Source organism: Sorex araneus, chromosome 3 (assembly GCF_027595985.1).
Source record: "Sorex araneus isolate mSorAra2 chromosome 3, mSorAra2.pri, whole genome shotgun sequence".
In the NCBI taxonomy this organism is placed as follows: Eukaryota; Metazoa; Chordata; class Mammalia; order Eulipotyphla; family Soricidae; genus Sorex; species Sorex araneus.
In genome coordinates this window covers 200,519,438-200,546,627 of record NC_073304.1, presented here as the reverse complement: position 1 = coordinate 200,546,627, position 27,190 = coordinate 200,519,438, and the positions used below count along the sequence as shown (strand labels likewise).

General features: G+C 54.0%; 2 protein-coding genes across 2 annotated transcripts in view; one reads left to right on the top strand and one right to left on the bottom strand.

Annotated features, from left to right (window-relative positions):
• The window catches only part of UNC45B (unc-45 myosin chaperone B), a 30,323-nt gene extending 19,459 nt beyond the window's left edge, over positions 1 to 10,864 (bottom strand). Inside the window, exons 1-8 of the mRNA XM_004608583.2 lie at positions 10,728 to 10,864; positions 10,358 to 10,525; positions 9,912 to 9,948; positions 8,810 to 8,985; positions 8,301 to 8,390; positions 7,353 to 7,520; positions 6,465 to 6,633; positions 754 to 924 (exon numbers count right to left, since the gene is read on the bottom strand). Coding sequence (XP_004608640.2) covers positions 754 to 924; positions 6,465 to 6,633; positions 7,353 to 7,520; positions 8,301 to 8,390; positions 8,810 to 8,985; positions 9,912 to 9,948; positions 10,358 to 10,525; positions 10,728 to 10,745 — 997 coding nt within the window. The 5' untranslated portion in view covers positions 10,746 to 10,864. The remainder of the gene's footprint in view (positions 1 to 753; positions 925 to 6,464; positions 6,634 to 7,352; positions 7,521 to 8,300; positions 8,391 to 8,809; positions 8,986 to 9,911; positions 9,949 to 10,357; positions 10,526 to 10,727) is intronic.
• A 5,058-nt stretch (positions 10,865 to 15,922) lies between these two features.
• On the top strand, positions 15,923 to 26,074 carry NLE1 (notchless homolog 1). The gene is made up of 13 exons (XM_055131743.1): positions 15,923 to 15,963; positions 16,061 to 16,204; positions 17,704 to 17,921; positions 18,445 to 18,524; positions 19,226 to 19,302; positions 19,876 to 19,973; positions 21,036 to 21,228; positions 21,636 to 21,771; positions 21,884 to 21,930; positions 24,124 to 24,326; positions 25,145 to 25,304; positions 25,416 to 25,486; positions 25,841 to 26,074. Exons 1-13 carry the CDS (start codon positions 15,931 to 15,933, stop codon positions 25,851 to 25,853), a joined length of 1,473 nt encoding a protein of 490 aa, XP_054987718.1. The 5' UTR covers positions 15,923 to 15,930; the 3' UTR covers positions 25,854 to 26,074.
• The last annotated feature ends 1,116 nt before the right edge of the window (positions 26,075 to 27,190 follow it).

Below are 27,190 nucleotides of genomic sequence, written 5' to 3'. Positions count from 1 at the left end.
AACAGATGAAAGAATCCATCACAGTGGATTATAAAGCCACAGGAATGATTCCTGAGGAATCAAAGGAGTTGAATTCGGAGAAAGGTAACTGAACGGTTTTCCTCTAGAACATTTGTTTGTTTTACTGAGTCTGCTTGAGATATACAAAGTTACAAAGTTGTTCCTGATTGGGTTTCAGTTATACAATGTTTCAACACCCATCCCTTCAGTGTACATTTCAGTTTCTGCCACCAATGTCCCCAGTTTCCCTCCCTCCACTCCTAGCCTTCCTCTATGGCAGGCACTTTCATCTCTCTCTCTCTCTCTCAGTCTCTCTCTCAGATACACACACGTCTTAGGCACTTTAACATAATACACCCTATCAATAAAACAACATTCTTTCTGCACTTTATATAAAGCACACCTGTTATCACCCTCCCTTCCAGAGACCTGGGATGCAGGTTGCTCACCGTGAAACCTGACTAAAACTCTTTCCCTGGATCCAGAACCCTGTTCCCCCCTCTGTCTTTTGTTAAGTAAACATCTGCATTCACATGTTTGGGGGTTGGGGGCAGGGGGTCAGTTCCAGCTGTGTTCAGGCTCTGAGTTTGGAGCCTGATCTATGCCTTCACCAGCCCGGGAATGAATCCTCACTCTGTCTGGTTCTGACTTTCCACTTGGGACTGAAGATCCCTCCCTGACTAGAGCTATGCCTGCTGTCTGCTCAGCGCCAGCCAGAAGGCCTGGAGGGAGCTCCCCGACCCCCCTGCTCACCATTGTCCACCACGTAGATGGTGCGAGAGTTGTCGTGAACGGCAAGGTCCTTCCTGGGCACATTCTTATTCAGCAGATTCAGGGCCTGGTCCCTGCCCTGGCCCGACACCTTCTTGCTGACCAGCATGTCCAGCAGGTGGCTGGTGATTTGCTTGAGGTCCTTCTTGGTATCTGAGGGAGAAGTAGTGGAGAGAACAGGACTGGGAGGGGCTTCTCCCAGGACTCAGGACGATCAGAGCCACTGCTTCCGGGGTCTCAGAACTTCCAGAGAGTAGAGTAGGGCTCATCTTTGCCCCCCAAAAGGAGGCAGAATCCCTTGGCAGTTCCCCAACTCCCTCCAGTTGCTCAGATCACGGTCATCTCCCACCGCCCCGGGCATCTTGGAACAACTCTGGTTCTTACAAAATTCTTCACTCCCAATAACTGGCAGGGGGAAAAAAAAAAAGAAAGAAAGGGGCTGGAATGACAGCGCAGTGGGTAGGGCATTTGCCTTGCATGCGGCCGACCCGGTTTCGATTCCCAGCATCCCATATGGTCCCCTGAGCACCACCAGGAGTAATTCCTCAGTGCATGAGCCAGGAGTAACCCCTGAGCATCGCCGGGTGTGACCCAAAGAGAAAAAAAAAAAACTGGCAGGGATTCAGGGATCTTCATGAATTTGGAGAGACTATGGGTTTTGTTGGGGGGACCGTACACAGCAGCGCTCAGGGGCTATTCCTCACTCTTCACTCAGGGGTTGCTCCTGGGCCGCCTTGGGGTACCATTCAGTGCCAGAGACTGAACACAGGCCTCCTGCAAGCAAAGCATGCACCTGGCCCATTGCTCTCACACGCTCTCTCCAGGCCATTGTGAAGTTTTTTGTTGTTGTTGTTGTTGTTTTTAACAAACTGAAGTAATAGCATGTTTTCCAGGAAGGAAATTCAGCCTGTTTGTAGACTGAGCTTTCTTTCTTTCCCCGCCCCCCCCAGAAGCTAGCATCCCATGGAGCCTCTGTTCAGCCTTTGCCTGGGTCTGGAATTTGAAAACGGAATGCTTCTTCCTGATGGTGCCCTGTCAGACCTCTGAGACTTGGAGATTTTTATTCTCTTACTAGCTAGGGGCTTCAAGGCAGGCAGAAAAGATCTCCCAACCCTGTTACCTGGATAAATTGTGGAAGCAATTGGGGTGGTTAAAGCGGAGGAGAGAGCTCCGCGCCGCGCGCCGCCGGGCCAGGCTGCGCCATCTGAGGTGATATGAAAAATGAAGCCAACAGCTTTTCTGCCACTGCTGCTGCTCAAGCAAGATCTCGGGGCCCAAATGAACTACCTTGGACACCAGCAGCCCACTGAAATACCTCCAGCCCGTGAACTGAAAGTTTACCCCAGGCTGCGACAACGGGAAAGGGTCTCTCTCCCTAGGCTTTTCCATCTTATGAGCACCACAAAAGGGGAGTAAAAGCTTGCAGTGATGTAATTTCTGGCATAATTTTCCCTGGACTTCATACGGAAATCCAAAACCGCGAGGCCGCAGCGGTTTTGGTGTCAGCAAGGACTTCCAGAATGCAGAGTTGAATTGAAGCAACAAGTGGATGACTATATCAAAAAGCATCCAGGCTCTCAGACGTCAGATAGGACCAGCAGGGAGCTCCATTCCCAAGCTCAAGAACGCCTGCAACACTACTTTATGGGCAGGGCCCTAGAAGAAAGAGCCCAACTGCACAGAGAGGCTCTAATGGCTCAGATCAGCACCAACATTGAACAGTTAATGAAGGCACCTAGTTTGAAAGAGGCCAAAGGGAAAGAACCTGAACTTTTCCTGAGTAGATCCAGGCCTGTGGCAGCCAAAGCAAAGCAGGCCCATCTCACTACATTGAAGCATGTACTAGCACCTTGGTGGAAGAAACTTGGAGAAGAAGCAGGAGATGATATCAGTGTCCCAAAAGATGAGCTTAGTGTAGAATTAGGATCATTATTCATTGGTGGAACCAAACCCCCTTAGGCAGATACCCCAAGAAATGCATCCTGCCTCTGGCAAACTAGTAGACTAGTGCTCTCCTAACCTTTGGTTTTGAAGCTTTTCCTTCTCAAACGAGACTTACTTACTGGCAGTAAGTAGAGTTATTTTCTACCTCTATCTCAGTTCTCCTTCTCTTTAATCAGCATTTATATTCCTGTTCTCTGTGGCTTTTGTTATGAAATTAATCTCAGCGTGGTATTCTGTTGCTTATTTGAAATGTGGTATTTCTTTTGTTGTTTTCCAAAGCTAAGTGTTTTCTAAATAAATATTTTTAAAAATTAAAAAAATAAAGTGGAGGAGAAAGTGGGTGCAATAACATGTTTCCAAATAAAGTCGTGTTAAATAAAGAGGGTGAGAGAACAGACTTATCCTGTGAGGTTCCGGAAAGCAACAATGGGACCGAGTTGAACCGAGGCTTAAGGAGAGAGCTTGAAACCAATATGTGAAGAATCCTTCAGCAGAGATGTCCAACAGCTCACTACCGCCTCAGGAAGTTGCAGCCTCCCAATGAACTACACCCCTCAGTATCCATGCTGTGGGGAGTCCCTCCTGCATCGGCTCTGAATTGCTCAAGGACTTTCTAGCAAAGGCAGAGGCTTATAAAGTACTTTCAAGGTGCAGGGAGATGGCTCAGAGGGCTAAGCAGCACACTTTGGATGCAGGAGCCCCAGGTTTGGACCTCGGTATCACATCCTCCACCCCCTCGAGCCACCTCCAGGAACAATCTCCTATGCTGGCAGTAGCTCCTCCGAACTGCTGGGTGTGGCCCTCAAACAAACAACAGCAACAAAAGCACTTACATATTGAGGCTCATCCATAGAACATGTGGTCACTATGTTTTAAAGGAACCCTAGATTTCTGCCAGAGAAGACGCAGGGAGGGCTGGGGAGATGGCTTGAAGGCTGAACACATCCTCTGTGTGTGTGGGGGGGGGTCAGGTTTAATCCCGGGCACTGTGTGGTCCCCTGAGCATCTCAGGAGAGGTCCCCAAACAGCGCACTAAGTTAGACACTGAGAACCTCTGGGTGTAGCCCCAAAACAAAAACAAACAGAAAGAAGAAAGACCAATATGCCACGGCCAGCATTACCAGGTAGCCCAGTGTGGGAGGCTGTCTTGGAACTGCCAATGATTCCAGCTAGAAAGACAATAGGATTTGTTGACTTTAGGATAAGTCAAAACCACATCAAGACTCCAGGATTCCCGGGGCTGGAGCAATAGTACAGCAGGTAGGGTGTTAGTTTTGTACGCAGTCAACCGAGGTTCGATTCCCGGCATCCCATATGATCCACTGAGCACCATCACGAGTAATTCCTGAATGCAGAGCCAGGAGCAACCCTGAGCATTGCCAAGGTGTGACCCAAAAGGTCATAAATTTAAAAATTGTGAAAAAGAATTCAGGACTCCCTCCATAATATAAATAGCATTAATCCACCAAGAATTCTCACAAATTAGCAAGGAAAGTACCAGTATCTCTCAGAAAATTTATCGAACAGCAACATGAGCAAACCATCCTGAAGACAAAAAAAAACTAAAGGGTTAATAAATAGAAACAAGGTGATCCATCTCACCACCAATTTTTTAGAACAAGATCTTCAGAACGCAAACCACATCTTTCTAGGTGCACACTGTAGCACTGTCGTCCATTGTTCATCGATTTGCTTGAGCGGGCACCAGTAACGTCTTCATTGTGAGATTTGTTGCTATTTTTGGCATATCGAATACGCAAGCATAGCTTGCCAGGCTCTGCTGTGTGGGCGGGATACTCTTGGTAGCTTGCCAGGCTCTCAGACAGGGATGAAGGAATCGAACCCAGGTCGGCTGTGTGCAAGGCAAACACCCTACCCGCTGTGCTTCAGATTATTTAATTGGAACTAAATTTTCAAAAATTAATGAAAAAAGGTTTTATTTGTTTATTTATTAGTTTGGGGTCATGTACTTGGCAGTGTTCAGGGTCAGTGGCATACAGGACAAGCAACCTACCTGCTATACTACCCCTCCAGTCCCTAAAATAAGATTTTGTGAGAGGTGGTTTGGGTGATTCCTGGCAGTGCTCAGGGACTATCTCTAGCTGTGTGCTCAAGATTGACACACACACCCCCCCATCACTCTGGACGCCATATGGGGTATTGGGGATTGAACCAGAGTGGGTTGATGCTGCTGCACATAAGGCAAGTGCCTTACCTCCTGTCCTTTCTCTCTAGCCCCCAAACAAGATTAATTTTACCTGATGATAAGAAAAATGTCCTTAGTAATGATGCTATTAAAGGATCCAGAGAGATAATACAGAGGTAAAAATGTTTGCCTTGCATCTCACTAACCCTGGTTCAAGTCCCCAGCACCATGTATGGTCCCCCAAGCATGGCCAGGAGTGACCCTTGAGCAGAGCCAGGAGTAAACCGTTAGCATTGCTGGGTGTCACCAATAAAACAAACAAGCAAGCAAAAGGTGGCATTAGAATCTGCTGAGAATAATTTGACTCTTTTTTTTTTTTTGGTTTTGGTTTTGTTTGAGGGGACCACACCCAGGAAAGCTCTGTGGTTATTTCTGGCAGTGCTCGGAGGACCATATGTGATGCTGGGGATTGAACCTGGGTAGGTTGCTTGCAGATGCCCTACCCACTGTACTATCTCTCTGGGCCCATGATTTGAGACTCTTATCAACACTTGATGAGAGTACAAATTGATGTACTCTCTTAGAGAGGAATTTGAAAGTAAGATTTAAAAAATTGTAACTGCTTTCACAGCCATTGACCTTTAGAGCTATTGAGCCAATTCCTCCCACCTCTAGGAATTGTTCCAAGAAACCAATTATAAATGCAAACATAGATTTATGAAAAGAATGGCTACTTGAGCATTTTATAGAGGCACACAAATGGGAAGCAATCTAAAGCTCCAGTAATACAGAGCAGGTTGATGAATTATGATAGAGTCATACAATGGAATGTGATGAAATTATTAAAAGGCATTTCCTGTGAGTGAGTTGGCCTCTGATTCTCGTAGGTAGAAAAGGATCTTCTAAAATGATGCTGAAGGTGGGGCTGGAGCAATAGCACAGTGGGTAGGGTCTTGCACAAGGGTGACCAGGGCTCAATTCCCAGCATCCCATATGTCCCCCGAGCACCACCAGGAGTAATTCCTGAGTGCATGAGACAGGAGTAACCACTGTGCATCGCTGGGTGTGACCCAAAAAGCAAAAATAAATAAATAATAAAAAATAAAATGATGCTAAAAGACTCAGAGAGAGAGCTCAGAGAGTACGGTGTTTGTCTTGCATGCTACCAACCTGACTTCACTCCAGCACTACAATGTTTTCTGTGCTGTTGAAAGTGACCCCCACATACAAAACACAGAGCTGGGAGTAGCCCCTAAATACTGTTGAGTGATACAACCCCCCAAAAAAAATTAAGAAATTTTGCTTAGGACCTGGATGTGTAGGATGTGTAGGAAGAAGCATGAATCCATATGTGCATATGTGTAGAAATGTAAAACCAGTAGTTAAGTTAAAAGAAAAAAAATACATGGTAGCAAGTAGTGTACCAGCCTAATATCATGGTCCGTCAAAGAAAAAATACAAAACTATACATAAGTGATTCGAATGTGATCACAGAGTTCGTGAGATGGCTGGAAAGGGAAAATGAGCACCCCACCACCAGCAGCGACAGGAGTGGTCATCTGGAGTGGTGAGGCCAGAACCCAAATGGAAGTGTGTCTCCTACCTAGAACCAGTGCCTCCTCCTTGCCTCGGTGCTCCCGCTTGTCCTCCCCAGAGAGAGAGTCAATGATGGCCTGGAGCAGGTTGCAGACGGCCAGGGTCAGCTCCTCGTTCTCCACGGCCATGAGGCCACAGATTCGCTCAATCCGGACTGCATGGAGAATCGCAGTGGCCTGGACCCACAGGGAAAGTTAGTCATGTGCTGCCCCTCCCCGTAGGCTGCCATGCAGGCTAGAAGGTGGGGAATAACCACTCCAGATGGCAGGAGATGAGAACAGAACAGGCAGTTTGGTGTGGGTGGGAGGGGAGCGCTCAGAAAAGCCCCTTTATGGAGGAAGAGTCTTCCTCCAGTTTAGTGGTCATGTGGTACCACGGAGCACTTGCAGACCGGAGTCCACACTGAGATGGACTGAGAGTGTAAAAAGTAGACACCAGCTCCGAACCTCAGTCTGAAACCACGTGAACGACCACAGACTTTGGCACATCCTACTCTTCCTCACAAACCACTTTCAATAACCAGATCTTGGGGCCAGAGAGCCAGTGCAGGGGTTAAGGCATTTGCCTTCCGTAAGACTGACCCCTGTTTGATTGATCCCAAGCACTGCATATGGTCCCCCTCCACACACCCTGCCAGGAGTGATCCCTGAGCACAGAGTTAGGAGTAAGTCCTGAGCACAGCCAGGTCTGTCTCCAACCCCTGCCCCAAATAACTTGGTAATTCGCTTCGACCCAGTTCCAGTTCAGATGAGAGAGAAGAGGAGCGCCACAGAATCTGGGGTCATACCACCAGCTTGGTCTTTAGCCTTTGCGGCAAGGTCTGTGTATGCCAGCCAGTGCCCCGCCCATGTCACCCACCGGGTTCTCTGATTGGCCAACCGCCCCAGCCCCTCACCCTCGCTCGGTGGCCACTGCACATGCCCGACAGGGTCCGCACTGCAGCCAGGACCAGCTCTGGCCGCTTGGTTTCCAGCAGCTGCAGCAGTAGGGCCACTCCGTTGTTCTGGAAGATCCGCTCCACGCCTGCCTCCTCCCGACCTAGGACGATGAGGTTGTTGGCTGCCTGCAGGAGAGGACACAGTGAGGGCCTTTGGCCGAGGAGGCCTTGGCAAGTGCCAAGTGCAAGGGCTGGTCCAAGCACCGAGCCTTCAAAACACCCGCATGCCCTTTCAGTCTGAATTCGTGCCTTGAAACATAGCCTAAGAACAAAAGAAGAAATGAAGTGGGCTGGGGATATGGCTCAAGTGTCCTCCTTATCCCCCTTAGGCCCCCACCAGGAGCCAAAACAAAAGAGAGGTACTCATCTTGGAGTAACAGGGTAAATATTTGAAATAAAATAAATAACGGAGAGCAGAGACAGAGTGCAGCCAGTAGGGTACTTGCTTTGCATGCAGCAAGCCTGAGTTCAATTTCCAGCACCCCATGTGGTCCCTCAAGTCCTCAAGGAGTGATCCCTGAGCACAGAGCCAGGAATAAGTTCTGAGCACCGCCAGGTGTGCCTATCCCCCCAAATAACCTATAAATTAAAGTAGCTGGGGCACCCAAAACCTTAGTACTGGAGACAGTATTTCATGCAACACTTTTAGAAAATCAAACTCAAAGCCATACAAAAACTCCATGAGGAGCAAAATAGCAAAACTTTAATCCAAAACAGAAATCAAGCCTGTAGCTAGACTCTCTTCAGCCGCTCCTCCATAAACCTCTTCTAATCGTTGACGTTGTTTTTCTAAATTGCTATTTATTCCTCTACCGCAGAGGTACAGTTGTCGGCCAGTACTGTACTGTACTGTACGTGGGAGCGGGCGCCCTCTGCTGGCGATCGAGTTATTTGCACAGCACCCACCTTCTCCAATTTATCGGCTTCACTGTTTTCGTCCAGGAGGATCTCAAACATCTTCTGGACCCTGGAGTCAGTGGAGAACTGTACACGGAGCTGTGGGAAGAGGAGGAAGTTGGGAAGAGGTAATCAGGAGTCCACCTCATTTCAGTCGAACTCCATAGAAAGTTCATCTCGGTAACTATTCAGTTTTTAGCCCCACGCCCCATTGTCATTCGTTCATTCAACAAATATTCACTGAACAACCACTACCGGTCAGACCCTGTGGGGGAGTCTGGCGTAGGATAGTAAACAGAATCCCTTGTCCTGCGAAGCTGACGGTCTATTCGCAATTGCTATCACTCTAGATCATCACAAGACTTGGAAGGCAAAGGATCGTCCCCCAGCCCCCAACCCCTCCCCCACTTTGGAGCCTAGTGGCTCCAAATAAGCTACTGAGCACTTAAGCATGGGGTTCAGGGTCCACTGGCCCCTGCCGCTCCCTGTCCCTGACATGCCCCTCAGGGCCCAGTCACCTTCTCCTGGATGCTGGTGTTGAGCCTCCTCAGCGTGTCCTGGAAGCTCGGGTTCCGTGGCTCAAGTGTGGCGCAGCGCTGCACGTCCTTGAAGGCCTGGTCCAGCTTCCCCAGGCGCTCCAGGGCCTGGCAGCGTCGATACAGAGCCTTGATATCCGAGGAGTCGATGTCGATGGCTAGTGAGGAGAGCAGGCAGGGCTTGGGGGGATGGGCTGAAAGCCCCCTCCCTCTCCTCCACCACCGCCCCTACCCCTAGTACTTGAGTCGGCCTCATGGATGAATCACCCCCGGGACTCTGGTCCCAGGCTGCCCTGATGAGATGGTGAGACCCTGGAGGTGGAAGGATCTTCTCTTCCAGTCTCGGCCCCCAGAGGATCCTGCCCGTGCTCAGCCACGGATGCTTGTGTCCCCCACACTTTGCTGGGGGCACTCCCTGTCCCCAGGCAGCCAACAGCCACTCCAGAAAGCCCTTCCACCAGGTCACCAGGAACCGCGTTGCACTGTGTCCTCTGATCTGCGTCTGGAACCTCCAGATGAAACTTATCCTCAGCCCTAACTCGCTCCTGGGATCCACCACTCCCACTAAACGCAGCCCCTTCCTGCTGCTCTCTGTCTCCTTCCCCTTCTGAGCCCACTTGGGACTGGCCTGATTCTCCCAGGAGGGCGCTATCCATGTCGGAGAGATAGGACAGCAGGGAAAGTACTTTTTTTTTTTTTATAAAAAGGTTTTTGGATTCTGGAGGACGCCATACCAGGTGGTGCACAGGGGTTACTCCGGGCTCTGAACTCAGAAATTACTCCTGGCAATGCTTGGGAGACCACATGGGATGTTCATATGAAATACCAGGGGTCAAACCCAGGTTGGCCATGTCCAAGACAAGCGCCCTACCAGCTGTCCTACCACCCCGGTCCTTGCCCCCAAAAGCTTTAACGTGCAAAAATCATGACTGGGTGGGGTGGGGAGGGAGGGCTGGTAGAGTTCTTCCTCGGGAGGACAGTACCCCGAAGCCTGGCATGGCTTGTATCCACTCCCTGTGGGCACCTAAGCTCTAACAACGACAGTGGGGGAAGGGAAAGAGAAGGTCAAAGGGAGGAGACTCACCTCTTGAAGCGTCAGAAGCCGCCTGGGCATAGTTCTCCTGAAGAATGGGGAAGAGACTCAGTTAATGCAGGCCCAGAGCACTCTTCTCAGAGCAGTTCCAGAGGCGAGGGGAGAGGGCTTGAGGGGATCTGGCTGGACCAGCTTTGGCATCAGGCAAGCCCAGGGCAGGACCTGAGCTCTATATCCTCAGGTCTGGGGCAAGTGCGAGCCTGGCGCTTGCTGCCCGCAACCCAGGCCCCGAGGCCGCCTCCAGCTGCTTTGGGGGTGAAAGAGAATCTGAAGGCCTCAGTCCTGCAGGCTGATCCCATCGGGGAAATCTCCCCTCCCCCTGCGGGGCTCAGGGGTGCCAGCCAGGAAAGCAGCGGGCTCCAGAAGAGGGTCCCTGGCGGCGCAGCTAGGAGACCCCTCAACCTCAGCGCCTCCGCCCGGCAGCCCCAGCCCCGCACCGTTTTCAGGCCGCAGGCCGCCCGGTTCCGGTAGAGCGTGGCCAGCAGCGCCTTGTCCTTGGTGAGCTTCAGGGCCTGGCCGTAGCTCCGCGCCGCCGCCTTGTAGTCCTGCTTCTGGAAGTGCCGGTTCCCGTCCTCCTTCAGCTGCGCCGCCTCCGCCTCCGCCATCTGCGGGGACAGGCCAGTCCCTCTCCACACCCAGCCTGGACCCCAGGGCCCCCACCCCAGCAGGGGACCCAACCCAGAGCACCCCCCCAAAGCCATCCCCCGGAAGGACACACCCCAGCATTAGCTCGGAACACAGACCCAGAGGAGCGGGGGTCCCAGGCCGGTCCCCCAGGGCGGCTGGGGAAGGTCCCCACACACTCACAGAAGGCTGCTCCCCCATTGCGGGAACTCGTTGTTCTTCTCAGCGGGCCCCCCTTCCCATCCACGGGGCCCCAGGACCCGGGCTCAGTCTCTCGAGGGGACAGCACTGTCCTGTCTGTGCCCTGTCCCCGCTGTTCCACAACCCCCAGCCCCGCAGCCAGCCCAGCCCCTCCCAGCGCACACGGGGACCTTTATCAGCCCTGCCCCTAGCTCCAGACCAAATTTGGCCACAGTGGCAGGTGTCTCTGGAGTCTGTCACTGTCACTCAGGGCGCCCATGACCACGTGGAGGGGCTGGTCAACCTCTGACCACCATTCAGCTCTGGGACATGGGCATGCACACCCCAAAGGGGGGAAGAAAGATCTAGAAGGGACAGGAACATCCCACCCTGCAGAGCCCCCTCTCCAGGCTCACTGTAAAGGTCCTTTCTTGCCCGCCCCGTGGGTAAACAATCCTCACCCTTGCCCGCCCAGCACTGCTATTTTGGGAGCAGGGTGACAGCTGCGGGGCTGACAGGCTGGACACGGAGAGCAGCTGCCAGCCTCCAGGACCAAGTGGACACTTCCAGAAATGCCCTTCTGAGGGAGGAGGGGCTGGGGAAGGAGGGAGGAGAATTTCTCTTTCTCTCCTACTCTGCGTTCGCCGGCTGGATGTGTCCTTCCTTTTCGGAAAGGCCAACGGGCTGCCTCCATGGGTTCCATGGGCCGGTGGGCTCTTCATCTCTCACCCGACAGAAATCATATCCCCGGCAAAAGCTGGGGCACCTCAGAAGTCCCTGAGACCAAGGACTGACGTTTGGCCAACGTCAGGACATTCCCAGGACAAGCCCAGTCTCTTCCTCACCAGCTGGGGGCCCCCTGGCAGGAGAACCAGAAATACCTTCCCCAAACAGGCGCCCCACCCCCCAACACAGGAATGGCTGTTTCACGGTTGACAGAAGGATCCTCAGGCAAATGTATCAGGCTGCCCCCTCCTGGGCCTCTGAACTCGAAGCTTGGATTTCCCGTGCAGTCAGCCTTGCTCTGGCTCCGAGCCCCACCCCTGCAAGGCCCTGTGTGTTTTCTGAATGAATGAAAGGATGAATGAGCAAAGGGCACCTTCATGCTGATGCTTGGCTCTGCTTACCACCGCCTGCTCCTCCCCACTGTATGTTCAGACTTACCAGATCAGGGCTGAGGGAAGACACAGAAGAGAAAGCAGAGACCAAGAAATACCAGAAAATGGGGGGCCAAAGCACTAGCACAGCGGGTAGGGCATTGGCCTTGCATGTGGCTGACCCCAGTTCGATCCCCGGCATCCCAGATAGTTCCCCGAGCACCGCCAGCAGTAATTCCTGAGTGCAGAGTCAGAGTCAGGAGTTAGCCCTGAGCACCACCGAGTCTGACCCAAAAAGCCAAAAATAAATAAATACACCTTTAAAAAGAAAAGAAAAACAGAATAGAAAAAGATACCTCACGCGCGACTCCCACTGGATCCTGCTCTGTGGTGGAGACCCTACATGCCTGAGCTCGTGACTTTGCACAGGTTCTGGCACCCTGCTGGACACAAGGCCCCCCGCTGAGGTGCTCTGGCGGACTGAGTGTCCCTGTGCTGTCCCGGATGCTAGGGCCTCTGTGCAGCTTGCTCTTGCCGCGCTGAGAAAATATCCTGAGGGACCTGCCGTGGCAGAATCATGGGGGAGGGGAGGATGACTCCAGCCCAAGGCTGTTCCATGAACGCCCTGGCTCAGACATTCATTCCACAAGCATTCTCCCAACACCTATGATGTTTCTTTATTATTATTACTATCATATGGTTTAAAATTTGCTTCTGCTTGTGTTTTATATATATATGTAAATAGATTTGTGTTTCTTGAATCATTTTTGCATCCTTGGAATAAATTATACTTTTTTAAAAATTGGGAATAGGGGCTGGAGAGATAGCACAGCAGGTAGGGCATTTGCCTTGCACGTGGCCAACCCAGGTTCAAATCCCAGCATCCCATATGGTCCCCTGAGCACGGCCAGGGGTAATTCCTGAGTGCAAAGCCAGGAGTAACCCCTGTGCATCGCCAGGTGTGACCCAAAAAGCAATAAATAAATAAATAAATAAATAAAACAAAAAATAAAAATTGGGAATAACCTTATTGATTTTTTTAGGTCAAATATTTTTACTAAATTTTTAATTTTTAAAAAAAATGAATCGCAGTGAGATAGACAGTTACAGAGTTATTTTTGATTGGGTCTCAGTCATATTATGTTCCAACCCACCCATTCACCAGTGTATATTTTGTACCACCAATGTCTCCAGTTTTCCTCCCAGTTATATACATGATAACTTTTCAGTATATTGCAAACCATAATACCCAAAAGGAAACAGAGACAGAGAGAGAGAGAGAAAGAGAGAGAGAAAGAGAGAGAGAAAAGAAAAGTGCTTGCCATGGAGGCTGAAGCAGAATACAGAAAGGAAACATCTATTATGTTTCATCTAGACATTTTTCAAACAGCCAATGCTCATATGATACAATGGAAACAGAGAACACTCACTCAGGCAAAGATTTGAATCTATTTTGCTCACTTGCAGATTCCAAGTGGTATGCGATCCATAGCAGACATTCAATAGTGTGAGCTGAGAGAGCGAATGAAATGGTTCCATGGATCTGTAGTTTCTAAATTTAAAGACGGAGGCTGGACAGATAACACAAGAGGTAAAGCACCTGCCTTGCACGGGACCATCCCAGGTTTGATCCCCAGCACTCCGTACAGTCACCCAAGCCCCGACAGGAGTGATTCCAGGAGTCAGCCCTGAGCACCAGTATCCCCACCCCTTGCAAAGAAGCACTTCATGGTCACTGCAGCACTCTCTACCTCAGCCAAGATAGGGAAACAACCCAAGTGCCCCCAAACAGATGAATATGTGGTACAGACACACCAGGGAACATACTCAGTTATAAGAAGATATGAAATCTTGCCATTTATGACAATATAGTTGGGTCTGAGGGGATGATCCTAAGTAAGATGAGCCAGAAGGAGAAAGACAAATACCCAGTGATTTCATTCCTATGTGGGATAGAGGGAACCAAGACAAGAGAATAGGAAAGAAATCAATACTGCTCTGAATTCTAACTGCAGAACCTAGTTCCCGAGGGAAAAGTAGGATTTTTTTTTTTTTTAGGGAGGAATGATCTGGTGGACTGGAATGAAGGACTTTGGTGGTCATATGTTGTGGTCACTACATTTGAAGGTATGAACAAGAATACCTAAAACAAAAAGTGTTATTTAACCTGAGTGCCTGAGGGGATGGAGCGGTAGCACAGCGGGTAAGGCCTTTGTCTTGCACGCGGCCAACCTGGGTTCAAACCCCAGCATCCCAAATGGTTCCGTCAGGAGCACCACCAGGAGTAATTCCTAGAGTGCAGAGCCAGGAGTAATAACCCCTGTGCATCGAGAGGTGTGACCCAAAAAGAAAAAAAAAAAGTGTTCTAAACCTGTCTGGCTTCAAAATCAAATCTGCTGCCACCAGAGCTGTGAATGGTAAGACACCACCTTCCTGGACTGTTCGTGGCGACCTTCTTGCTACGCCTTTCCGTGGTCTCTGTTGAGTGGGTTCAGAGAGAGCAAGGACACTGATCCAGGAACTACTCTTACTCGAAACAGCCTTATCAAGTTGAGGGCCTTTTGTAACCCCAGTTGCTTCCTTATAAGCTCTATCCAGGCACACTGGGAGCACATGGATGTAGGAAGTTCATGGTTTGAAAGAACCAAGAGAAAGCCGAAAGGATTTTATCCTAAAGACAGGGGAACAGCTGGAAAGGTGTGGCTGAGTGAACACCAGCGTGTAATTCCCACCACTGGGACTTTAGACTGGTGAGTCACGGCAATGTTTTGGTTTGAAAACCTCACCACATGGGGCCAGGAACTGTCGTGCAGTGGCAGAGTGCCTGCCTTGCATACCGGGAGCCTTGAGGGCCAGACCACGCACTAGACTTCTTCCTGGCACAGCTGTCGAGATCCCGTGCCATGAGGGGCCGACCCCCAGACATGGCAGCAACAACAAATCAGGGGAACAAAACAAAGCAAAAGACCTCATCCTGGTTGCTGTGAGAACTCAAGGAGGAAGCAGAGGGGAAACGGAGGAAATCGTAGAAAATACTAGGAAATGGAATGAGGTGAAGGACCAGCAGGTGGCAGTAGATGGAGAGAATAGATTCAGGATGGGCTGACAGCCTGGGCGGAGGGAAATCCCCTTAGTTCCTTATAATGGGGAAGAGGGTAGTGAAGATTAAATCTTATATCTGGAAAGCACTTAGACCAATGCCTGACATCGCTAACATAATCGTTATCATTACTGCCTACTGTGGGTGTTAAAAAATGAAACTGTAGGATAATTAAGGCTTTATGCTTTTCAAAAATTACTAGGGACCGGAGCACTAGTACAGCAGGTGGAGCGTTTGTCTTGCCTGCAACTGGCCCCTGTTCGGTCCCCAGCATACCACAGGGTCCCCTGAACATCGCGGGTGTCGGCCAAAAATCAAAAAAATAAAATTAAAGTAATTAATGAGGAATTACTATTGACTTCCTCCATCCCTCTGGGAGAGCCCGGCAAGCTACCGAGAGTATCTCGCCCGCATGGCAGAGCCTGGCAAGCTACCCGTGGCATATTTGATATGCCAAAAACAGTAACAAGAAGTCTCACAATGGAGACGTTACTGGTGCCCGCTCAAGCAAATCAATGAGCAATGGGATGACAGTGATACAGTGATACTATTGATTTGATGCATATGAAAAAAGACAATATCTGCAATCGACATAATAGTGTTACCCATCCCTCTGCAGGGCCCCCACTGCTGATAGCCCAGCGGGTTCAATCTCACTGATCTCTAAGATATTAGGGCGGGGTGGGGGGGGTGGAAATTAGTGACCTGCTCAGAGCTTCGATCTCCTCATCTACGACGTGGAGAAAAAAAATTAAGTATCTCTGTTCCGAAGGTACCAAGACCATCTGCATCGTGCGGGCATCGGGAGTCAGCGAACGTGGAAGCAGCATCCTTGCTGCAGCTACCCACACCGCCGCCTCCCCTCGCTCCTCACGCGGGGCGCGACGTGCACTTCCCCTCCGCAACAGCAGAGGGCGAGGGCGCGCTCGGCGGCGGCGCCGAGCCACGGGGGCGGCGCTCCAGCCCGCCCGCGTCTTCCTGCTCCTCCTCCACGTGGGACGCGGCAAGGATGGCGGCGGCCGAGGCGGCAGCGGCGGATGCGGTGGGTGGGCGCGGACGGGGCGCCGGGACTGGGGTCTCGGGGGCGCGGGGAGGTCTCGGGACGTCCTGGCTGATGCCCGCTGTGCCTGTTGGAGCAGGAGGCGGCGGCGGTGCGCGACGTGCAGCGGCTGCTGGTGCAGTTCAAGGATGAGGAGGGGACGCGGCTGGGCTCCCCGTTCGACGTGCCCGTGGACATCACCCCGGACAAGCTGCAGCTCGTGTGCAACGCCCTGCTGGCCCAGGTGCGCGGCGGGGCGGGGCTCGGGGGGCAGGCGGGGGGCGTCGGGGGGTGTGCCCGCGCTTTCCCGGCCGCCCTCCGGCCCCGCCTGCGAACAGGCATCGCGTTTGGGAACCGTCGCCGCAGCCCCCCTGCTTGCCCAGCCGGGCCTGGAGGCGTGTTACGGGACCTGCGCGGTAGCTGATAGACTCGGAGTGGGACGCAGAAGGGTCAGACTCAAACCCGTGGCCCTTCCAAGCTGGTGTTGTCAAACGGGTTGTTGATGGTGCTTTAAAATGCGGTGTCGCTCTCACCCCACCCCCCAAGAGGTAAAGTAAAATGCGCTGTAAATTAGTGAAGGCGCAGTGTCTGGCTTTGCTTGCGGGAGGCCCGGTTTTGATCACATCCCCAGCACTGCCGCGGTCTCTGAGCCACCCCAAGTGCAACTGGCCACTCTGACACCAAGGCCTGAATAGCCTCGGGGCACTGCCCGTTGTGACTTCAAAACCGTCCAGGGGCCAGAGCTATAGTACAGTGGGGAGGGCGTTTGCCTTCTTCCTCGCTGACCCAGGTTAGGTCCTTGGTATCCCATATGGTTGCCTGAACACACCCAGACTAATTCCTGAGTGCAGAGCCAGGAGTAACCCCTGAGCATAGCTGGCTGTGACCAAAAAAGACAAAAAAAAAAAAAAAAAAAAAAGCCAGGTGTGACCCGAAAAGACAAAAAAAAAAAAAAATGGAAAGAAAGAAATCCAAAACAAAATGCAGGACCTGGAGAAATGGTGTAACAGGTAAGGCACTTGGTTTCTTGCACACTGACCCCAGCTAGTTTCCATCCCCCAATGGTCTCCAAGTAGGGCCAGGAGTGATCCCTGAGCACTGCTAGATGTGGCCTAATACAAAAAAAAAAAAAATGCAGTACCAGAATCCCACTGCAAACTTCCCACTCACCCATCAGGTGCAGAGGCAAAGAAAAAAATCTGCATTTCCTTTTTTGGTTCTCGGGCCAAACCCGGTGGTGCTCTGGGCTTATTCTACTGAGGGAGCACTCCTGGTGGGAGTCAGGGGACCAAACTATGCCAGACCTGGTGGGCCACATGCAGGGCAAACTTATTACACGGGAGTATTTATTTTTGGTTTTGACCACTTCCAGCAATGCTTGGGGCTTACTCCTAGCTCTGCACTCAGGAATTATTCCTAGTGATGCTCGGGGGACCATATGGAATGGAACCTGGGTCGGCCTCATTCAGGGCAAACACCCTACCTGCTGTGCTGTCTCCAGATAGAGTGCTGTGGGAGTATTTAATGAGAGGAAGGATGTTGAAGTGTCAGTGAAAGTCCTAGTAGTTTTTAGAGGATTAAAAGCCATTACTCCAAGCCCATGGAGGTGCTGTGGTGTCCTGGGAGTGTGGCTGGAAGAAGCTCCCTACCCCATAGCTGGGAGCCTCCTTGTCACAGGCCCTCCCCCCCACCCCCACCCCCGCTTTGACGAGGAGTTGCCCTCTGTTTGCTCACCACCTCCAGGAGGATCCTGTGCCACTGGCATTCTATGTCCACGATGCTGAGATCGTCTCCTCGCTGGCAAAGACACTGGAGTCGCAGGCGGTGGAGACAGAGAAGGTTCTGGACATCATCTACCAGCCACAGGCTATCTTCCGGGTCCGTGCCGTGACCCGCTGCACCAGTTCGCTGAAGATGCACAGCGAGGCCATCATTTCCGTGGCCTTCAGCCCCACGGGAAAGTAAGGACGGCTGCAGGATCATGGTGGCTCCGATAGGGGTGGGTACACGTGTTACTAACCCGCGCGTTACTCTCAGTGGGGCTCTTGGCTTTCTTTAGACACCCCACCCCCACCCCCAAACTCTGGGCTCGAGTTGCAAGTAAGAAACTTCGCAGTGGAACTTGGAGCCCAAAGGCCAAAGACACCCACCTTAGAAGATCCCTTCCAGGCCTGCTGAGATCCAGGCAGGCCACATGGCTTTCCTGGCTGCATTCTTCCTCTGAAGCTGCATCCTCTGGCTCCTGGAAGGCCCCTGAGGATAAGGAGAGGCATCCGATCTGGTCGTCCTTTCCTCTTAGAAGGAAGGGAAGAGAGATGGCCTAGGGCCGAGGGTCTGCCGATGGCACCAGGGTTAACCTTCTCCCTGCTCCGAAGAGAGGAGAATCTGGTCGCAGGAGACTGCAGGGAGCACAGATGCCTGGGAGTGGTGCAGAGGGTGCTCACTGCGGGGTCAGGCTCACTCTCCCCCCACCCCCACCCCCAGGTACCTGGCCAGTGGCTCTGGGGACACCACAGTGCGCTTCTGGGATCTCAGCACAGAGACGCCGCACTTCACATGTCAGGGTCAGTATGTGCTTACCGTGGGGGTTGGGGCAATGCAACAGGGCCCCTCCCCCCGCCCCCCCCCCACACACACACATACATACACACACACACCCCTTACCACTGGTTCCTGAGCAGCCGCAGAGCTGACTCCGCCCGTTTAGCATCCAGGAGCAGCTGAGCTCCTAGGTAGAGACCAAGCAAGCCCGAGGAATTAACGGAGAAACAAGCCGAGATTGGGGCCCAGAAGAGCACAGTGCACCGAGCATGGGCTTTGCGTGCAGGTCCCTGGGTTCCATCCCTGCCACCATGGGGTCCCCTGAGCACACTTTAGCTGTGCCACCTGAGAAGGTGTCAGAACGGGCAGCCTCCCCCTGGGGGTGGGTCCTACCAGAAGCCACATCTCTCCTTCCATGCCGTCACTCCCATCACATTTTTTTTTTTTTTTTTTTTTGCTTTTTGGGTCACACCCAGCGATGCTCAGGGGTTACTCCTGGCTTTGCACTCAGGAATTACTCCTGGCGGTGCTTGGAGGACCGTATGGGATGCCGGGGATCGAACCTGGGTCGGCCGCGTGCAAGGCAAACACCCTCCCGCTGTGCTATCGCTCCGGCCCCCCCATCACATATTTTTTTACTCAGCCGTCGGAGCTCTGGCAGTGTGCCGGCCCGGGGGGGGGGGGCAGACTGATGCCCACTCTCCTCCCCTCTCCCCTTTCTCAGGACACAGGCACTGGGTCCTCGCCGTTTCCTGGTCCCCGGACGGCCTGAAATTGGCCTCAGGCTGCAAAAACGGCCAGGTACGTGTCCCACAAGTCTTAGGGCTCAGATTTGATCCTGGCCACTGGGAGACTGGAGAGAGTGCTCCAAGGGCCAGAGTACGTGCTCCGCCCTGCAGTGGGCCTAGGTTGGACTCTGGGCACCACATGGTCCCTTGAGCACCACCAAGGCAGGAGCAACCCCGCCAATGCTGGGGCTAGGAGTAACCCCTAAGCTCGCATATGTGGCCCAGGATCATGAGCACAAAAAGGGAGCCCAAACGAGAGTACGGTGGGTAGGATGTTTGCCTTGTACATGGCTAGCCCAGGTTCGACCTCCGGTATCCCAAATGGTCCCCCTAGCACTGCCAGGAGTAACCCCTGAGCACCGCTGGGTGTGACCCAAAAAGCAAAAACAAAGCAAAATGATAACAACAAAAAGAACATGAAAAAGAATTGAAAGCCCGGGTGGATGGCGGTCAGGACAGCACGCTGGGCTTCTGTCCAGGGACCTGTGGGGGGGGGGAGGGAGGAGTGCTGGGGGGACCTTTGGTGGGGCCAGGGACAGATTGAGGGGGTAGGGAAGAAGGTGTCTGATGAGCTTCTGTCCTCCAGATTCTTCTGTGGGACCCGAGCACAGGGAAGCAGGTGGGCAGGGCCCTCACCGGCCACAGCAAGTGGATCACGGGGCTGAGCTGGGAGCCCCTCCACGTGTAAGTGCCTCCGAGGGCAGTGGCGGGAGTGAGAGGGTGTGTGTGGGGGGTCACCAGGAGGGTCACGGCCCAGGGGTGGTTCCCTGGTAGAGTGCTCTGTCCCCCAGCCCCAGGTGTGATCCCAGTCTGTGTGGGCGGTGGGAGGGGAATGGGGAATGACATTTAAAAACAGCAGCAGGAGGCTGGAGTGATAATGGGGGGGAGGGGTGGTTGGGGGGGAGGGTGTTTGCCTCGAATTGGTTGATCAGGGTTTGATCCCTGGTACCCCATACAGTCCTTCACTGCCAGGAGTGATCCCTGAGTAAGCCCAGGCCAGGGGTGGGAGCAATAAAATAAAAACAAAAACAGCAACAGGGCCCGGGAGGTAGTACACCGGGTAAGGTGCCTGCCCTACGTACTGTCCATCTGGGTCCGATCCCTGGTACCACATATTATCCCCTGAGCCCTGCCAGGAGTAATAAGCCATGAGCACTCCACGAAACAGGGGACCACTCGGGGCTGGAGTGAGGTACAGAGGGTTGGACGTTTGCCTGGCACCCGGCTGAGCTGGGTTCGATTCCCAGCATCCCATATGGTTCCCCGAGCACTGCCAGAAGTACTTCCTGAGTAATGCAGAGCCAGGAGTATCCCCTGAGCATTGCTGGGTGTGACCCAAGAAGCAAAAAAAAAAAAAAAAACAAAGAAACGGGGGGCCACCATGCAGCCGGCTCAGAGGGCTGAAGCATGTGCTTTGCATGTAGAGGGGCCCTGAATTGGTTTTGGTTGTTCTGGTTTGGTGTTTTTCTTCTCCCCCTGGCTTTTTGGGTCACACCTGACGATGCTCAGGGACTACTCTTGGCTCTGTACTGAGGTGGTGCTGGTGGTGCTCAAGAACCGTTTGGGATGTGGGGGGAACCAACCCAGGTTAGCAAGACAGACGCCCTCCCACCGTCGCTCCGGCCGGGGAGCCCCGAGTTTGATCCTGCCAACACGAGCTGCGCTGGGTGCTGGCCCCCAGATAAACGAACACCTCCGCTTGGCGCTTATTCCGCCATCCCCACTCCCTGCCCCTCCCTCCCGCAGCAACCCCGAGTGCCGCTACGTGGCCAGCAGCTCCAAGGACGGCAGCGTGCGGGTGTGGGACACGGTCGCCGGCCGCTGCGAGCGCATCCTCACGAGTCACACGCACTCGGTCACGTGTGTCCGGTGGGGCGGTGACGGGCTCCTGTACTCCTCCTCCCAGGACCGCACCATCAAAGTCTGGCGCGCTCATGACGTACGTGGGCAGGGGGCGGTGGGGCCCTTGGGTGAGGGGGCTGCAGGGGCTGACTCCAGCGTCTCTGCCTTGGGCAGCCCGGGGCAGGGGCCGCCCTGCTCGCGTGAATCTGCCGGTCCCCAGACTGGCCGTCCTTTCATCCGCGCTGGCTTCCGTCCCTTCCCTGACCCCATTCCCAGGGATCGCGGGCTGGGCTGGGCTGGGCTGGGCCTTGTTTCACGATTGCAGAGCGCTGGGCCCGGGGTGGTGGTTGCAGATCACAGTGGTTGTGCCCTGGGTCTTTGGGGCGCTGACCCTGAGCCCCGGCTCTTCTGGGCCCCCTGCGAGGCTGCGGGCTGCCCGGGCTGGAGGACGTGGGGCGTCCTCCACCCACCGTTGGACATGCTGTTCCCCGCTCCCCCTCCCAGGGCGTGCTGTGCCGGACTCTGCAGGGCCACGGCCACTGGGTGAACACCTTGGCACTCAGCACCGACTACGCCCTGCGCACGGGCGCCTTCGAGCCAGCGGAGGCCACCGTCAATGGCCAAGACCTCCAGGGGTCCCGTGAGTGCCAGGAGGCGGCTGGCAGGGGCGATGGGGGAGGGGCCAGCCCAGCTGGGCTTTGCCTGCCATTTTCTCATTGTTCCGTCTTCCTCCCCCACGGTGGCCTGGACAGTGCTGGAGTGGAAGGAGAGGGCTCAGAAGAGGTACAACCTGGTGCGGGTGAGTGTGTCCCCGGCCCTCCAAGGGCCCCCACTCAGGTCTTCGTTTTTTCCAGAAAGTTACATTTGTGATGGTACTTTAGTGTGCCACCCTAAAAGTCTTTATGATAGAGAATGGTTTGCTTTGCTTGCTTGCTAGTTCTTTCTTTCTCAAGTCACATTCATCTAAGTGACCCCTTCCTGTGGTCCAAGTTTCAGGTTAAGGTAGATGGTGGGGCGCTTGCCTTGCACACAGCCAACCTGGGTTCGATCCCCGGCACCCTATGTTTCCTCGAGGCCCACCAAGAGTGATCCTGAGTGCAGAGCGAGGGATCAGCCCTGAATATTGCCAGGTGTGACTCCCAAAACAAGGTGGATAGTGAGAATCCCTCACTCTTGAATATCATTCCTGTAAATTCAAACCGGGTACATTCAGTGGCCGAGAACTGTTCTCCTAGCTGGCTGACAGCAGCAGACAAAGGAACAGGGCCACGGCTGGTTGGTAATTAGTGACCTGCTTTTCTTCTTAGAGTGTAGTTACATAGTAATCAGAAATTGGGGTTGGAGCAATAGTACAGCAGAGAGGGTATTTGCCTTGAACGAGGCTGACTCCGGGTTCGATTCCCGGCATCCCATATCGTCCCCTGAGCACACCAGACATAATTTCTGAGCCCAAAGCCAGGAGTAACCCCTGTGCATTGCCAGGTGTGACCCAAAAAGCAAAAAAAGAAAAATCACATCGTGAAATATGGGGGTACATATAGGTGTGGTTGAGCATCATAACAATAAACAGATGTAAAGCCTTCAGTGGAAGTTCTAGATTAACTCAAGGACAAACCCTTATCTGGGGTTCAGCACTCTAAATAACTAGGACATCTGCTCAAGGGCGGGACTCCATCTAAGGGCATATTGCTTTCTCCTTTCCTTAGCTAGTAGTGCATTTAAACAATCATTAAATACTAGTATTTTATCATTTTGTATGAATACAGTAAGAGTTGTGTTAAGCTCAAAGAGTGGCTCTTCCTGAGGGCATCTCGCCATATATCCCAGACTACAGTCCTCAGGCCAGGTTAGTTTTTTTCTAATCTCACAGGGTCCTTACTCAGTTACTTTTTGGGTCATAAGTTTGTACCATGACCGTGCTCTTCACTTATACTTTTTATGGAGCTTGGCCTGTCCCTTTTTTTTTTTTTTTTTTGCTTTTTTTGCTTTTTTTGGGTCACACCCAGCGATGCTCAGGGGTTACTCCTGGCTTTGCACTCAGGAACTACTCCTGGCGGTGCTTGGGGGACCATATGGGATGCCGGGGATCGAACCCGGGTCGGCCGCGTGCAAGGCAAACGCCCTACCCACTGTGCTATCGCTCCGGCCCCTGGCCTGTCCCTTTTTGAAGCCAGGGTAGCTTGCGGCTTGCCCTGGGTCCATTCTTGTCCCTTGGAGGGACCCCCATTTTTGGGTGTTAGGAACTTAGGGCAACTGAGGCTTAGTCAAGTAAATAGGATGGATGCCTAGAAGTATTATTCAGAGTCAATTAATTCCCGTATTACAAAAGCACAGCATGAACTCTCTTCCCTTGTCTGTATAGAAAGGACATTGCTAAACCACGCAAAGGACATAAAGGAAAGAGAAAAGCAATATAGGGTTACTAGTGCCTGATGGAATTGGATGTGGCTTAGGAGCACTGTTGGTGGGAGTAACTCAATAAACCTAAGCTCCTTCGGGAAGAGCTAGGACAAACCAATGTTATCTAACACTCTCCGTTCCTTCTGGAGGCATCCAGTTGCCTGTGTCAATCTCAGAAGTTCCCGTGTAGAGGACCAGAGACTACAGAAGGGAAGGCGCCTACCTTGCACGAGGATGCTTTGGCCGGTGGCCCTGATTGGCTCCCCTGCACCACATATAGTCCCCGTAGCATTGTCAGGGGTCACTTCTGTACATACAGCCCGGAGTAGCCCCCAAGCACAGCAGGGTGTGGCCAGAAAAACCCCAGAAGTTTGCATGTTTGTCTGTGCACCGGGCCCTGCGCAGCTACACACCCTGTGTGCTCTCGTTGGCGGGCTGCTCGCAGCCTTGCCTTTTCATGGGAGCCGAGACCTTGCCAACTGCCCCCTCCCCCACCCCGTGCCCTTTCTTCTGGGGGTGGGGAGTGACTGCCCAGCCCCCTCGCTCCTGGCCCGGGTCCTGCCCCACGAGGCTCGCGCTCTGCCTCCCCTAGGGCCAGGGCCCCGAGAGGATGGTGTCTGGCTCCGACGACTTCACCTTATTCCTGTGGACCCCCGCAGAGGACAAGAAGCCCCTGGCACGCATGACGGGACACCAGGCCCTCATCAACCAGGTGCGCTTCTCCCCCGACGCCCGCGTCATCGCCAGCGCCTCCTTCGACAAGTCCATCAAGCTGTGGGACGGCAGGACGGGCAAGTGAGTGGGGCTGGGGGCGTGGGGGTGGAGGGAGCCGCTGTCTGGGGAGGGGCGTGGCCCTGGCAGGGGGCTGGCTGTTCCCAGCAGCTGTGTTCTCTTCAGTGGGGACCACAAAAGGCCAGTCCTAAGGGGCTGCTGCAGAGGCCTGGGAGGCACGAGCTGGCTCTGCCGTCGGGGCCCAGCCTTGTGATGTGAGGTCAGCAGGTGAATCTGCCCGCAGCCCCGGGGTTGGGAGGGGTGGGGGGAGATGCAGTGAGTTCCCTGGGGGCTAAGTATCGTGGAGGAGAAGCACCGAGAGGAAGGAGACAAGGAGAAACCCCGGTTGGGGCTAAAGGGGGCCTCTGTCTCCATCATGGACCTCCACACAGCAGGGCTGTACAATAAGCCCTTGGCTTCCTTGTTAAGAGGAGGAAACTGGGGGGCCCAGGAGATAGCACCGCGGAGGGGGGGGGTTCGATCCTGGCATCCCATAGGGTCCCCTGAGCCCACCAGGAGTGATCTCTGAGTGGAGAGCCAGGAGTAAGCCGCAAGCACCGCTGAGTGTAACCCCAAGAAACCAGAGAGAGGAGGAAACAGGCTTCTTGTCACTCCCTGCCACCTGCCAGGAGATGGCTGCTGCATGGGGTGGGGGTGGGGGGCGCTGCACAGATGGCCCCCTCGGACCCTGAGGCCCACAGAGTTGCACAGGCACCGAGACCTGGCAAGGGGCAGCAGAGCCGTGCCATGGGGATGGGCACGTGAGTGACACAAGCAGCCAGAGGGCCCCCCGGCAGGCGGCTGGGCAGCTCCAGTGGCCACCCGATGTCCTTCTGGCGCAGGTATCTGGCTTCCCTGCGGGGCCATGTGGCTGCCGTGTACCAGATCGCCTGGTCGGCCGACAGCCGGCTCCTGGTCAGCGGCAGCAGTGACAGCACACTGAAGGTGTGGGACGTGAAGGCCCAGAAGCTGTCCATGGACCTGCCAGGCCACGCGGACGAGGCACGGTGACCCCCGGGGGTGGGCAGGGGGGCTCTGCAGGGGGCGGGGCTTGGGGGACCGCTGGAGCCGTTCCCGCAGCCCTCCTCACTGGCCTCCCTGCTCCCCGCTCAGGTGTATGCTGTGGACTGGAGTCCAGACGGGCAGAGAGTGGCCAGCGGGGGCAAAGACAAATGCCTCCGGATGTGAGTTTGGGGAGGTGGCGGGTGGCTGCTCGGCTCTGATGGCCCTAGGTTCGCTCTGTGGACTTTCCCTCCTGGGGTGGAACACTAGTGCCCAGATGCCCCGGAGGGAGCTGGTGCCCAGGGCAAGTGAGAGACTGGACCTCACTGGGCTAGGAGATAACGGGGTGGGGGCCCACAGCCTCGATCCTGAGACCTCGTTCCCCTCGGGGTAGATTCCTGAAGGCCAGGGGGTGAGAGGTAGCATGAGACCTCAAGTGGGTATGTGCCCCGGGGTTTGTGCCAGGCCGCCTTGGCGGGGCCCAGGGCAAGGTCCTGGTTGGAGCACCGGCCCCATCCTCTGTCTGTTGCCCGCAGATGGAGGAGATGAGGAACCTCTGGCTCTCTCGGACTCACGCTTGGACTCGCCTCCTCCCAAGACCAGGAGGCGGCCGGAGAACGAAGCCTCTGTCCTTGACAGCCCCCAGGGGGAACCTGCCTGGAGCAGGCGGCCATGGTGGGCATTGCTTGGACCTTGCAGGTGCTGGCCCGGACGGCCTCTTCCGCCTCCTCTCCCGGCAGCTCTGTCCAGGGGCAGGCCCCAGCTGTTGACCAAATAAATCACCTTTGTGTCTAATTATACTTTTTGTTGTTTGGGGGTCACACCCAGCAGCGCTCAGGGCTTTTCTTGGCTCTGTGCTCAAGGATGGCTCCTGGTGGTACTTGGGGTGCTCGCAATCGACCCAGGTCAGGCATGAGCAAGGCAAATGCCCTGCCTGCTGCACTATCCCTTCAGCCCCTTTGTTATCATTTCTCTTTTTAAATTTTTTAGCTTTGGGGCGACACCTGGCAGTGGTGCTCAGGGGCTGCTCCTGACTCTGCACTTAGGAATTACTCCTGGCAGTGCTGGAGGGACCAGATAGGATGCCAGGGATTGAACCTGGGTCGGCTACGTACAAGGCTAATGCCCTACCCACTTATTATCACTGGCCCCATTGTTAGAATTTCTCACCTTAGAACCCCAGCTCAAGGACTGCTGAGTCAATCTCACTCCCTCCCTCTGCACTGGATACTGACGTCCCCCCAAACCACTCTCTGAGTGGGAAGTCGCCTTTCCTCCCGTCCACGTGCCCTCAGATTAGGGAAGTGGCTCTCCCTGGGCTGTCCAGGTTAGAGGCACTCGTGAGAGTCACTGGCTCCAGCAGCCTTGGGGTGGGGCCCCTCTGTGAGAGCAGCTGCCACCGTCACAGCATCTAGGGCCAGTGCTTTGGTGACTTGTCCTTCACCCACACAGGCTTGGCCCCGCTGGGCACCGAGGGCAGCAGTGGGCAGTCAAGGGGCACGGCTTCAGGTGTGCAGACCCTTGGCCCACGTGCTGCCACTGAGCACCAGCCTCCATGAAGGCGGTCAGGCGGGTTTCAAGGTCATTCTTGGAGGGCACCGTGGCACCCTGGCATTTCTTCTTTCCTCTGTGTCCTCTGCCATTCTGTGCTCTCGAGATTTTGCCTGTGACCTCACTGGGTCTCTACTTGGCACATCTCTGGGCTGAGGCCAGAGCAGACCCCACAGTTAAAAGAGTTCCTGCTGTGTGCCCTCAGGTGCCCCTCCAGGCACGCCTGTGACTGGTGTCTGCATCTTAACACACACACACAACCCTGTGACTGGTGCCTGCATCTTAACACACACACACACACTCCCCGGGGAAATGGTGGTAGCTCGTAGTAGCCG